This window comes from Adiantum capillus-veneris, chromosome 10 (genome assembly GCF_014529385.1).
Source record: "Adiantum capillus-veneris isolate H3 chromosome 10, ASM1452938v2, whole genome shotgun sequence".
In the NCBI taxonomy this organism is placed as follows: Eukaryota; Viridiplantae; Streptophyta; class Polypodiopsida; order Polypodiales; family Pteridaceae; genus Adiantum; species Adiantum capillus-veneris.
Genome location: NC_140940.1, coordinates 51,710,362 through 51,724,701, shown reverse-complemented (window position 1 = coordinate 51,724,701; position 14,340 = coordinate 51,710,362). Strand labels below are relative to the sequence as shown.

At 45.2% G+C, this 14,340-nt stretch overlaps 1 protein-coding gene across 2 annotated transcripts in view; it reads left to right on the top strand.

The window, feature by feature from the left end:
• The window catches only part of LOC147448836 (transmembrane protein C9orf5 protein), a 33,378-nt gene extending 20,299 nt beyond the window's left edge, over nt 1-13,079 (top strand). For both annotated transcript variants that reach the window (XM_086521289.1, XM_086521290.1), the window contains one exon: nt 12,713-13,079. In XM_086521289.1, the coding sequence (XP_086377415.1) occupies nt 12,713-12,808 (96 nt within the window). In that variant the 3' untranslated portion in view covers nt 12,809-13,079. The remainder of the gene's footprint in view (nt 1-12,712) is intronic.
• Nucleotides 13,080-14,340: the final 1,261 nt, after the last annotated feature.

The following is a 14,340-nucleotide window of genomic DNA, read 5'->3' as shown; positions in this document are numbered from 1 at the left end:
TCGCAAACTCAAGGGAAGAATCTAAAGAAGAATCAAAGAACCTCAAGAATCAAGAATCCAAGAACCCAAGAACCATCAAGAACCCAAGCAGAACCAAGAACCCAAAAGAACCTCTCCCGATTTTTTTTCCTGAAAGAATCTTGGAGTCTCGACCATGGACTTATTAGCTCCCATCTTCATTGCCATGTCTTTGAAGGAAGATCAACATCGGATACACAACAATCCAGATCTTGAGTAGTGGGATCTACTTGCCTCTTATGCGGATATGGAAGGAGTCGAAGACAAGATCCCTAACCCTCTTCTTCATTCTCATTCGCATGTAGCGTGCATCCACTATGGTCGATATTAGATAAATAACCATTGGAAATACCTTCGAGCATGACAATCCAGAACTTGAGTACCGTGATCTACTTGCCTCTTATGCGGATATGGAAGGAGTCGAAGGCAAGATCCCTAACCCCTTCTTCATTCTCATTCACATGTAGCGTGCATCCACTATGGTCGATATTAGATAAGTAACCATTGGAAATACCTCCGAGCACCTTTACCTTTTAGCTTCACCCGCAATGTTTTCACAACAGGATTATTCAAGTGGTAGTACTTGCTCTCAAGGCAGAGTCAGCACCAAGGCTAGTATTCTGCGACAATAGTAAGGCTACCTGGTAACTCGTATGGTAGTTGTTTACATCGCACCAGATCTACATCCGCAGTATCCACCAGTTTGGAGTTTTCATTGGTGATGCATCCACAGGCATGAGAAGCAGTCAGCATCGAAAGTACAACAAGAATCCACAGATAGAAGTTCAGCAATTGTGCCTCACCTTCAACTGGGGAGATGTCACGTGAGCACTTATTTTGCGCTACGTCGACATGCTTTTGCTACAGTCTAGCATGAGTCATTAGCTTAGGATTGAGCCTGGCACCTTTGTGAGCCTCTAGCAGGACGTGCATGCCCAGGCCGGTCACACTTGCATACACTCTCTCGCATAGAACAATCAGTTCAGCACTAAGGTATTTTACCATGTGAACCACCTCTTATTATGGTTGTATTAATAAGTTAGTTCAGCCTATCAACAGCAATTCGTGGTCGACATAGACCCAGCAGTACCTGTCTCGTCGGCATCATCGTTGTCGACATAGAACTTCTTAGTATCTCAGTACTCGTCAATACACAGTAGTACCCAACATCAATAGCATCAATACCCATTAGCATCAACACCTCAGCATTTAGACATTGTATGAGCATTGTGCAAGAATAAAGAAAGTACTTGCTCTGGCAACAGAGCAAGGGGGCCCTTGAGGGTTTGGGACTCGACAATCGGTGTCGTCTCTTTTCTCTCTCTCTTTCATTCAGTTCAGTTCTTTCAAGTGAAGTGAAGATTTCCTTGTGTTTGTGCGGAGTACTAGATTCGAGCTAAATCCATAAGCGCTTCCGTTGCACTTGACATTGGTATTAGAGCTCTGTGTGCTTCGGCTTCGCGAACTTAAGGGAAGAATCTAAAGAAGAACCAAGAACCCCAAGAGTCCAAGAACCCAAAAGAACCTCTCCCGGTTTTTTTCCCTTGAAAGAATCTTGAAGTCCCGACCATGGGCTTATTAGCTCCCATCTTCATTGCCATGTCTTTGAAGGAAGATCGACATCGGATACACGACAATACAGATCTTGAGTTCGAGGATCTACTTGCCTCTTATCCGAATATGGAAGGAGTTGGAGAGAGGATCCCTAACCCTCTTCTGCATTCTCATTCGCATGTAGCGTGCATCCACTTTTGTCGATATTAGATAAGTAACCATTGGAAATACCTCCGAGCACCTTTACCTTTCATCTTCACCCGCAATGTTTTCATGACAGGACTATTTGAGTGGTAGTACTTGCTTCGTAAGGCAGAGTCAGCACCAAGGCTTGTATTCTGCGACAATAGTAAGGCTACCTGGTAACTCGTATGGTAGCTGTTTACATCGCACCAGATCTACATCCGCAGTATCCACGAGTTTGGAGGAATTTTCATCGGTGATGTATCCACAAGGATTAGAAGTACAACAAGAGTCCACAGATAGAAGCTCGATAGTTGTGCCTCACCTTCAACATGGGGGGATGTCACGTGCGCACTTCACTTGCGCTACGTGGACATGCTTCTGCTACAGTCTAGCATGAGTCATTAGCTTAGGATTGAGCCTGGCACCGTTGTGAGCCTCTAGCAGGACGTGCATGCCCAGGCAGGTCACACTTGCATACCCTCTCTTGCACAAAACAATCATTTCGGCACTTATGTATTTTACCATGTGAACCACCTCTTATTATGGCTTTATGAATTAGCGAGTTTAGCCTATTTATTGCATGGTCGTGGGGCTGCCTATGTGCCTGCTCGACCCAGCACGAGCGTCATCGTTGACACAGTTCTCCAGCACCTAGTACCTCTTGTGCCTCGTCTCGGCATACGGATCCACAGGCCCGTCAAGAATGTCGTCGTAGTGGGCATCATGGTCATTGACATAGACCCATCAATACCTCGTCGTCGGCATCATGGTCGTCGACATAGACCCATCAAGAAGCTCGTCGTCGACATCATCGTCGTCGACGTAGACCCATCAGTACCTCGTCGTTGACATCATTGTTGTCGACATAGACCTATCAGTACCTTGTCATAGACATGATCGTCGTTGACATAGACCCAACAGTACCCGTCGTCGTTATCATTGTCGTTGACATAGAACCTCTCAATATCTCAGTACCCATCAATACGTACTAGTACCCAACATCAATAGCATCAGTACCTCAGCATTTAGACTTTGTATCAGCATTGTGCAAGAATAAAGAAAGTACTTGCTCTGGCAACAGAGCAAGGGGGCCCTTGAGCGTTTGGGACCCGACATTCGGTGTCGTCTCTTTTCTCTCTCTCTTGTGTCTTTCTTTATCATTCAGTTCAGTTCGTTCAAGTGAAGTAAAGTGTTCCTTGTGTTTGTGCGGAGTAGTAGATCCGAGCTAAATCCATAAACACTTCCGGTGCACCTGACAATAGAAGCATATGTTGTTGATCCAGATTTTGCAAATACTGGCCCAAGATCTGTAGGTGCAGCGGAAGTGAATGTTGAACTTTGCTCAGAATGAGTGCTCCGAACTGTGCTCAAGGGTTCCTTTTACTTACGGAAGGGAGAGCCTTCCGTTCTTTCAGCGAGAGAGTGCAAATGATCACAAACAAAGTGTCAAACACTGTGAATGAAGGTGTTGAGACTGAGAGATAGAGAGAGAAGAATACGACACCAGAATGTTGTCAAACCCTCCTCCGAAGGCCCCACTCTCTATGGCGAGAGAGGTCTATGTTATTGAGGATTGCACAATCCTCGTACAATGGTCTAAATGCAATGGTCTTGCCAACGATGTCGACGGTGATGATGACCACGACGAGACGGCTGAAAACTGAAAACGCTAGGGACTGAAATGTGCAAATCTTGTATCTGCTGAATTCTGACTCTATGTCAATGACGACGATGTGACGACGACGCGCTAAAAACGCAAATGCTGAAATCTGCAAATAGCGGGCTGAATCTGCAAACTCTGGCTGATCTGACCGTGCGGTGAGGATCTGTTGCGGGAAGGTGAGATTTGCGAGGTTTGGGGGCTGTGGTACGGAGTTGTAATGTCACGTGACACATCCAACCCTATGTGTCCATGGACAAGCTACAGCATGATCAGGGTTCAGTCAGTCCAGTCAAGACTCAAGTCTAGATTAGAAGTAATCTGGCACTTTTGTGAGTCTTCGTAGACCGTGCATGCCCAGTCACTTAGTGTAGGTGCATATCCTCTAGTTGCACACAGCATGATCATCAGTAATCCCATCAGAATCCATTAGAATCAGTTAGGGGATTTTTCCAGTGATTTTAGCCTATTTTTCCTATTTTTGACATGTTTCACTTATTATTTTTAAGTGACTTTCCAACAAAAGTAGGTAGGGCAATTTTGCTAAGTTTGTATATAAGCAAACTAGAGCTAGCACTATTTGGCAGAAGAGGCAGCAGGAGCTCCACGCTCAACAGGCAACTTCTCAGTTGGCCCCCCTAGGAGACCTAGCGTTTTGCAGATCCAGCATCACCTAGCGTTTTCACCTCAGATCAGCCAGCGTTTTGCCTTTGCAGATCCGGGCAACAGCAGCACCTCAGATCAGCCTAGTGTTTTTGCATTTGCAGAGCCATGGCGACAGAAGCACAGATTTTCAGCCCTAGCGTTTTGCAAATTCTCCGCGACGGAAAGTCAAGGAACATCAGCGTTTTCAGTTTTCAGCAGTTAGTACCCGCAGACTAAGTCCCAAACCTCGCAGATCTCACCTTCCCGCCGCAGTTCCTCGCCGCACGGGCAGTTTCCGCAAGGTTTACAGTTTCAGCCCGGAAAACGCAGATTTCAGTTTCAGCGCGTCATTGTTGCATCGTCGTCATCGACATAGAGTCAGAATTCAGCAGATAGAAGATTAGCAGATTTCAGCCCATAGCGTTTTTGGACAGCAGTAGAAAGATTGCAGATTTCAGCCCTAGTGTCGGCCTCGTCATCCCCGTCGTCGTCGTCAACATAGCCTAGACTTGCATCAATCTCATGCATACCATTTGTACCAGATTGTACAATCATAAGTAGACCACTCTCGCTGACGAGAGTAGGGCCTTCGGAGGAGGGTATTTACAATGTCTCTGGTGTCGTATCTCTCTATCTCTCAGTCTCATACACTTGCACGCACGGTGTCCATTCACTTTGTTTGTGATCATAGCATTCTCTCATTAAGAACGGAAGGCTCTCCCTCCCATAAGAACAAAAGGAACCTTGAGCACAGTTCGGAGCACTCATCTTGAGCAAAGCGCAAACAACCATTCCGCTGCACCTAACACGTAATGCTGAAATTTGAAAACGCTGATGCAGAAAGGTTGAACTGTCGCAGGAAACTGCAAAACGCTAGGCTGAATTGTTGTCCAAAAATGCTAGGGCTGCTCTGATGTCCTGTTGCAACAACGCTAAGAGATTTGTTGTCGCCAGGCTGATCAGGAACTGCAAAACGCTGGGGCTGATCTGCATTTGCTGAGAAAACGTTGGCTGGTCTTGGTGGGGAGTCTTGTTGAGAAGGTGCTTTGTTGGACACTTGGTCCTTGCTGCCTCTTCTGCCAGAAAGTGCTATCGCTAGCCTTCTTATATATTAACTTGCAAAGTTTTCCCTACCTAGTTTTCCAACGAAGTCACTTATTTATAATGAGTGAAAATTGGCGAGTGTCTGGACATGCACGGCCTGTGAACAGACTCACAAAAGTGCCAGAACACTTCCTAAGCTAGGCTAACTGAACCCAGACATGAAGTAGCTTGTCCGCGTACACATAGGGTTAGATGTGCACGTGACATCCCCTCCTTTTTTAAAGTGAGGTACTGGTACTGAACTGTATGGCGTCGAGGGAGGTCGCCAACAGCGTTTGAATTCTGGAAAGGACTCTTTGCCGGCCCACTCTGATGTGTGGGTCGTGTAATACTTGAACTTCATAAAGGTTTGCAACGCTTGCTTCTTTGGGCCGCGCCGAAAGCGACACAAAGTCATCTGTGGCTCCTTCAATGCTTCAACTTCGTCTATAGTCAATCGATGCGACTTGAAGTTAAAGGAAGATGATTGGGTGCTCTTACGTTTTGAGAAGAACGCACAAGGACGGCACAAGAAGGCAGCAGATTGACATCGACACGACTTGAAGTTAAAGGAAGATGATTGGGTGCTCTTACGTTTTGACAAGGCACGCCTAAGTGTCACGTGACACATCCCAACCCTATGTGTCCGTGGACAAGCTACACCACAGCAGGGTTCAGTCAGTCCAGTCAAGTCTAGATTAGCAGTGATCTGGCACTTTTGTGAGTCTACTCGTAGACCGTGCATGCCCAGTCACTTAGCATAGATGCATATCCTCCGGTTGCACACAGCATGATCATCGGAATTCCCATCAAAATCCATTAGCATCAGTCAGGGGAATTTTCCAGTGCATTTAGCCTATTTTCCTATTTTTGGTTATTTCACTTATTATTTTTAAGTGACTTTCCAACAAAAGTAGGTAGGGCAATTTTGCTAAGTTAATATATAAGCAAACCCAAGTTAGCACTTTCTGGCAGAAGAGGCAGCAGGAGCTTCCCGCTCAACAGGCAAGTTCTCAACAGTACCCCCCTCCTCATGACTCCCTAGCGTGTTTGCATCCTGACCCCATCCTTGGCGATCCCTCCCACAGCAGGCCATCGCCATCCATCTTCAGCCCCTAGCGTTTGCAAATCCCTGCCATCGCCAACAAATTCATCAAGCTTCCCTAGCGTTTTCCCAAAACAGCCCAATCAGCGTTTTTGGATTGCAGAGCCAGATCAGCCTAGCGTTTTTGGCTAGTAGCAAGACCCATCAGCGTTTTTGGTTTCAGCCCCTTACCGCGGCAGATACTAGCAATTTCAGCCTTAGACACACAAGCAGATCAGCCCCCAAGATGGTTGCAGATGTTCCCCCATTTTTAGCCATAAAAACGCAGCCAAAACAGTCATTTTCAACCACCGAAACAGTCCCGAAATTCAGCGATTGGCAGATCTCAGATTTCAGCCACCAAGTCGTCATCGACACCACCGTCGTCGTCGTCGTCATAGTCCCATTGCATTCGCATTGTACACCTTTGTGCAATCAAAGTTAGACCACTCTCGCCGACGAGAGTGGGGCCTTCGGAGGAGGGTTTTACAACCTCTCGGTGTCGTATCTCTTCTCTCTCCTTCTCTCAGTCTCATTCACTTGCACGCACAATATCCACTCACTTTGTTCGTGATCATAGCACTCTCCATAAGACGGAAACCTCTCTCTTTCCCTAAGAACTAAAAGGAACCTTGAACAATAAAGATCACTAATCTTGAGAAAATACAACATTCATTCCGTTGCACCTTACACCAAGGAACGAAAGGGAAAGGAGATTCTTTTTCAAAAGCTTAGCATGAGATATTATGGCCCTTTCTAGATTAAAGAAAAGATAAATGATGTATCCTTCAAACTCAAGTTGCCAGATACTTGGAAGATTCACAATGCTTTTCATGTGAGTCTATTGAAACCTTTAAGGGTGAGGTGTCAGTTGATGGGGAGCCTAATGAGCAATCGAAATGGAAGAGAGCGAGGAGATACTCATTCCAGAACAAATTTTGGCACATAAAGAAAGAAAAGTGAATGGTAAAGTGATTCAGCAGTTCTTAGTGAAATTTAAGAACTATCCGGCATTGGACACGAAGTGGATGGAGGAGGAGGACCTAGCAGAAACTCCTCAGATTTTGGAACTTAACCTTTCCTCATGCCAGGTGTCACGTGCACATCTATCCCTATGTGTACGTGGACAAGCTACTTTATGGCAAGGGTTCAATTCAGTTCAGTTAGCCTAGCTTCGCAGACCGTGTATGTCCAAGTACTTAGAGTAGATGCATATCCTCTATTTGCACACAGCATGATCATCAGATTACAGTCAAAACCCATCAAGAGCATTTTACAGTGCATAGACCTATTTTTCCCTATTTTAGCCAATTTTCACTTATTATTTTTAAGTCACTTTTGTTGGGAACTGGGTAGGGCAAAATGAGCAAGGACCTATATAAGAAACCCTAGTGCTAGCACTTTTGGGCAGAAGAGGCAGCAGGAACACAGTGTTCAACATGCATCTTCTCAGCAAGACCTTCCCCGGCAGCAAAACCTAGAGTTTTTAGCCAACAGCAAGCCTAGTGTTTTTCATCAAGACAGCCCTGGCGTATTGCTGTTGCAGATCAGCCCTGGCGTGAGCAGATCCCAGCATTCAGCCTAGCGTTTTTGCAATTGCCAGTTACCAACAGCATTGTAGACTCCCGGTGACAGATCCCCCTTTTGCATCAGCATTTTCAGTTTTCAGCAGTCAGGCTCCGTAGTAGAACCCCCAAACCTCGCAGATCTCACCTTCCCGCAGTAGATCCTCGCCGCATGGTCAGATCCACCAAAGTTTGCAGATTCAGCCCGGAAAACGAAGATTTCAGCATCTGCGTTTTCAGCGTGTCATTGTCGCATCGTCGTCATCGCCGTCGTTACCGAGGCCCGACATAGAGTCAGAATTCAGCAAATACAAGGATTGCAGATTTCAGCCATTAGAGTTTTCAGATTTCAGCCCGTCTAGTCGTCGTCCTCGTCGTCGTCGACATCGTCGGCAAGTCCATTGCATTGTAGAGATTTGTGCAATCAATAGTAGACCGCTTTCGCCGTAGAGAGTGGGCCTTCGGAGGAGGATTTGACAACAGTTTGGTGTCGTATTCTTCTCTCTATCTCCAAGTCTCAGCACCTTCATTCACAATGTTTATCCACTTTGTTTGTGATCATTTGCTGTCACTACACATCTAACCCTATGTGTACGTAGACAAGCTACTGCATGACATGGGTTCAGTTCAGTTCAGTCAACCTAGCTTAGGACGTGTTCTGGAATGTTTGTGAGTCTGTTCGCAGACCGTGCATGTCCAGACACTTAGAGTAGATGCATATCCTCTGGTTGCCACAGCATGATCATTAGATTTCCATCAGAACCCATCAGGAGCATTTTTACAATGCATAGACCTATTTTCCCTATCTTAGCCAATTTTCAGTTATTATTTTTAAGTGACTTTTGTTGGGAACTAGGTAGGGCAATTTTGATAAGCAAGTACATAAGAAACTTAGCGCTAGCACTTTCTGGCAGAAGAGGCAGCAGGGACCTGACATCCAACAGTGCACCTTCTTAGCAAGACAAACCCCCCCCCCCCGGGCGGATGACATAGCGTTTTCAGTCACGGAACAAGCCAACGTTTTCAACTTTGTAAGATCTCCTAGCGTTTTGCAACTTGCAGCAGCTTGTCGACAGTAGAACAACAGATCAATCCTAGCGTTAGCAGAATAGCTTAGATTCAACCCTAGCGTTTTTTATTTGCAGATCAGCCTCGGCAGTTTTGCAGATTCATCGTGACAAAACCGGCATATGCATTAGCGTTTTGCATTTTCAGCATCAAGACACCGTAGTAGAAGTTCCGAACCTCGCAGATCTCACCTTCCTGCAGCAGACCCTCGCCGCACGGTCAGATCAATGAGCGTTTGCAGTTTCAGCGCGGAAAACGCAGATTTCAGCATCTGCGTTTTCAGTGCGTCGTTGTCGCATCGTCGCCATCAACATCGTCACCAACATAGAGTCAGAATTCAACAGATAAAGATTTGCAGATTTCAGCCCCGTCGTCGTCCTCATCGTCATTGACATCGTCGGCAAGTCCAAAGCATTGTAGAGATTTGTGCAATCAATAGTAGACCGCTCTCGCCATAGAGAGTGGGGCCTTCGGAGGAGGGTTTGACAACATTCTAGTGTCGTATTCTTCTCTCTCTATCGCTCAATCTCAGTACCTTCATTCATAGTGTTTACCACTTTATTTGTGTCCATTGCACTCTATCACTAAAGGAACGGAAGGCTCTCCCTTCCTTAAGTAAAAGGAACCTTGAGCACAGTTCGGAGCACTCATCTTGAGCAAAGTTCAATATTCACTTCCGCTGCACCTTACATTGGTATCAGAGCTTTGGCACTGTTCTGTATCACTCAAGGAAAGAACCACAAGAATTTGTTTTGCTTGTTGCGATCGCACGTAACCCAAGTCCAATTGAGCGTGTCGATTCCTAATCGTGTTTTTGAAGAGTGACAAGAAACCCAAGAAAGAAGGGCTTGTCCAGCCTCCCCTTGTGCCTCTTTTCACTCATTGAGAGCGGACCGTGCACTTAGCGGCCGGCCAATCGACCTAAGGTGGGAAAAAGCAACCTTGGTGTGAGCGCAAGGCCGTCGAGGAGTGCGCCTGCGGGAAAAGAGAAGAGCTCGGGTGAAGAGAAGATCCTTCTCTAACACTGATTGCAAGCTAAAGAAGAACCTCAAGTACTCAAGAACCCAAGAAACCCAAGAACCTCAAGAACTCAAGACCCTCAAGAAACCAAGAACCAAGAACCAAGAACCCAAGTTCCTTGTGAACTTAAGAACCCAAGACCCTCAAGAACCCAAGAACCCAAGTTCCTTGTGAACTTAAGAACCCAAGACTTCAGTGGATGGTCATCACCCGAAGCGGAATGGATACTTCGCATGGAGGTGGTGAGCATGGGAGTGGCGAAGAAGAGTTTTCCCCACCAGGAGGTTTTTCCGACCCTCCCCCTTCCCCATCTACGCCAAAGATTGCACTAACTCCTATGGAGGCTTTCGACAAGATGATGATGGACAGGAAGTTAGAATGCGAAGCAAGAAGAGCATAAAGAAAGGTCGAATTTTGATCGTGAACACAAAGAAAGAATGGCAGCTATAGAGCGTGAGCGCCAGCAAGCACGCTTGGAGAGGGCAAAAAGAAAATCAGAATTGGATCGCGAGCACAAAGAAAGAAAAGTGATGAGCGACCAACACATGAAAGAGTTGTTGCGACTCTTTTCTAATGTGCAGGCGCGTTTTGAAAAGACTCGGGAGAAGGAGACTCTGAGTCTCTTCTTTTCCAAAGCACGACACACATGATTTGCTTGATAATGATAAGCATGATGATTTACATGATCAAGATGTGATTATTCACAAGCATGATGATTTGCATGATCAAGATGTGATTATTCACGAGCATAATGATTTGCAGGAAGAAACTATGATTGTTCACAAGGTTGATGGTTTAGTTGATACTTTGTCTAGTGAAGCTAACCTCATTGCAGATTCGATAGATCACGAAGAACCGATCTTGGCTCTCGAGTCGAGGTCCAAAGAACCCCCACAGGAAGTATTATGTGTTCGAATGATTAGTCAGCACGCATTGTTCGAGTGTTTCATTCATGATACTTTCCTGTATTTTAGTCACCGTTCTTATGTGATCCCTTTTCATAGGCATGACATATTGCACGTTGAACACGATTCACTCATGGATGAGCACGAATGTATTATCCACTTTGTTTGTGATCATTTGCACTCTCTCACTAAAGGAACGGAAGGCTCTCCCTTTCATAAGTAAAAGGAACCTTGAGCACAGTTCGGAGCACTCATCTTGAGCAAAGTTCAACATTCACATCCGCTGCACCTTACATCGGGTTATGTTTAGCCATGTTTAGCTCGGGTTTTGGCTTTGTTTCATGGCTATATTGGCTTCTTCTTGCTTCGCATTCTAAATTCCTGTCCATCATCATCTTGTCGAAGAGCCTGGGATATTTTATCCCAATATCCCCTACTTTTCTCCCAAGCATCTGGTGCCCTTTTTCCATTCCCCTCTTGTGTGTTGGCTGTCGGCCTTATATGGCTGCCCACTGGGCCACCCAAGGGAGCCCACCCCCCCCCCCCCCCCCCCCCCCCCCCCCCCCGCCTAGCGGTTTGGTGCTGCCTCCCACACCAACGTTTTTGTCTTGCTGGCAGCCCTGGCGTTGTTGGCATGTGCAATGGGCAGCAGGTCCAGCTCTGCGTTTTCTCTTCAGGACACCTTATTGTTCATGCGATCTTAGGCAGAGGTAGAGCACCCCTTCGATGGTGCAAGCCTAGGAGAGGAGATGTACCGCCCTCTAGAGGGCAATCATACGATAGCTAGCCTTGAGGAATGCAGATCTCTCTCCAGATCTGAGTCAGTGTCAAGAGGAGAAGCACCTTAGGGTTGGATGCACGTGTGGAGACCGTGCGAGTGGTCTTGTGTGCACAGAATAGATGCTCTGCTCATGAAGAGGTTGTTCGTGCCATTTGCTCTTCCTCTTCACGTAGAGTTTTCACCTGCTCCTTAATACTTTCGAGCTACTTGACATGATAGTTTCTCTCGCTGTTCCTGAGTGTCAGCAGTGAGGACATCCCCTTTTTCTTGGGCATTGCTTTTAGGGTGCTACAACTCAAGGAGAGGGGACAGGTACTTTATGCGAAGCCTCACACAAGGTGCTTGAGGATGGACCAGACCAATCAGCACACGTCAAGGATGACGATATTTATGAAACCCCGCCTAAATTGAAAGTGCAATTTAGGCAAAGGATTCAAAAAAGCACACTATCGCTAGGTTCTGTGAGCGCAAAGAAATTTTCTAGAGTCAAAGATAACTTAATGTATGAGAAGGTACAGGTAATGATTAAGGTAGAGCTGAGCCTTTTGAGAGCCGACATTGAAAAAGAGATGTATGCAAATATGAGGAAAAGTTGGACAAAGAGATGCTGAATGAAGCACCTAGAGCACAAACAACATATAGATGCTTGGGAGAGGTAGGCACAAGTATCATCAGGTACTAGGTCCAATGAGGGAAGCAAAGGTGACATAGGCAGACAGAGCGCCTTCGGTTTTAGAGGTTTATAAACGAAGGGATCCTATTGCAAGGATCTGCATCCTGAGGCTTCTTCCTCTTCAACAGCTATACCACCTGCTTCTTTAGAGCTTGATAAGGCTCTTGGGGATCTTGTTGTACCTTCATGCAGTTCAGATAGAGATGAGAGTCCTCTTGCTGTGCTCCTTACACAGTATGAGAGAATTTTCCACCCTTTGAACTCTTATCAAGTGTTTAGTTTAGGAGATATGAGAGATAGAGAACCAAGATTTGATTGTGTATTTTATGATATAGGGGTCACACCTTTGTTGGGTCCGCATATTCTGTATATTTAACTTGAGGATTATGCTGTGAGATATGCATTTCATTAGAAGATTCTTTTCACAGAGAGAGAGAGAGAGAGATCACCCATGTTTGTTCTTTGTGCAGGGGGCAATCATTGGACCCTTGCTCATGACAGTTGCGATTTCATTAAAGAATTTGTACACGGAATTTGTCCTAACAAATGCTAAAAGAAAATTTTAAACAGAAGGGTTTGACTCCTTGATATTTCTTCAAACTGTTTATTGTAGTCGGGGGACTGGATGTGATTTACATTTTTTGTAGAAGCTCTGTAATAAAAGTGTAATAGATGGAAAGATGACTCAAGCCAGCTCCAAAGCAATCATGTAATGCAGGAACAAGATTATATAAACTTGGCTTTCTAATATAGCCAAAATCAAGTGTTATTATAAAGCTAGATGTAAGTGTGAGTCGCACACTCAAGGTGTTTATCAACCTGTGTATTTGGTTTCGACGTTTTGTTTGTGTTTGATTTTCTGCAAAGCTATTCAAGGTGCTCGCCTTGCTAACCGCTTCTTTTGTCCAATGAGTTCTCATCTTCTTCTTCTTCCAAGCTAAAGCTAGGTCTGAGTATCAAGCTTTTTCCAATATTACATTAGCATTGCACATATGAAAGGTGATTTGTTTGCACAAGAGGTTCCATAGTTGCTTATGTACTGGCAAATGAAGTTAAACATAGTAGTGCCCACTTCATTGGCAATGGCAGATATGGTATAGTGCCCACTTCATTGACAATGGCAGATATGGTATACTGCAGGCAACACTTAGCTCTTTCATGGAGAGCTTGAGTTGTGATGACCAAAATGTTTGGATCACTCAATTGTCGTAGCTTAGTTCGTTTAGCCTTGAGGATGTAACCCCAAGGTCAAGGGTTTGAGGCTCACGAACTCCAAGGTCGAGGGTTTGAGGCTCGCGAGCTACGCTCGATGGGTGCTACACACTTCTGCATTGGGGAAGTTGTTCCAGGGTATGAACCCTTGGCAATGTGTAGTTATAAACACATGCATATGTATAGCCTCCTTCCCCACGTTGATGGTGAAGAAAAAATTGTTGACTTGCAATAAGGGGGGGTTTGTTGATTCTCAAAGAAGTAGTAGGGCTATAGTTCCGAACATCAATAAATTAATAGAAGCTCTCACACCCCTCTCAAGAAACAATCATACTGAATTTATGCTATGGGCTTTTCAATAAAGAGTATTGTGCCAGTGTACAGCTTGTGAATAAAAATTCCCCCTAGTCATGGACAAGAAATTGATGGAGTTTCAAGTGCACTGGTCACGAATTTGGCCTTGTGCATGCATGAGTGATGCTACGCTTTTGTGAGTGTGTGTGTGTGTGTGTGTGTGAGAGAGAGAGAGAGAGAGAGAGAGAGAGAGAGAGAGAGAGTGAGAGAGAGGCAAGAAGTTTAAAGGTAGTAAAAATAATCCTAAGAAACATCAAAGATCTATCCAAGAGTCTTGAAGACCTGTTAATAAAGAGAGCTAATCTACCACACTTGGTATGATAGCCAGGTCATTCTAGTTCTCTCTTCTCACACACACATGTGCACGCACGCACACATCCACATGAAGAGAACTTTGGTAGAATCCCAGAGAGAGAAAATGAAATGAAATGTTATATTAAAGTCTTCAAAAGGCCAAAATGACCTATGAGACCAAACTGTTACAAAATTGTAAATCTGATACCATGTCTGGGTACAAAAAGACTAGAACAAA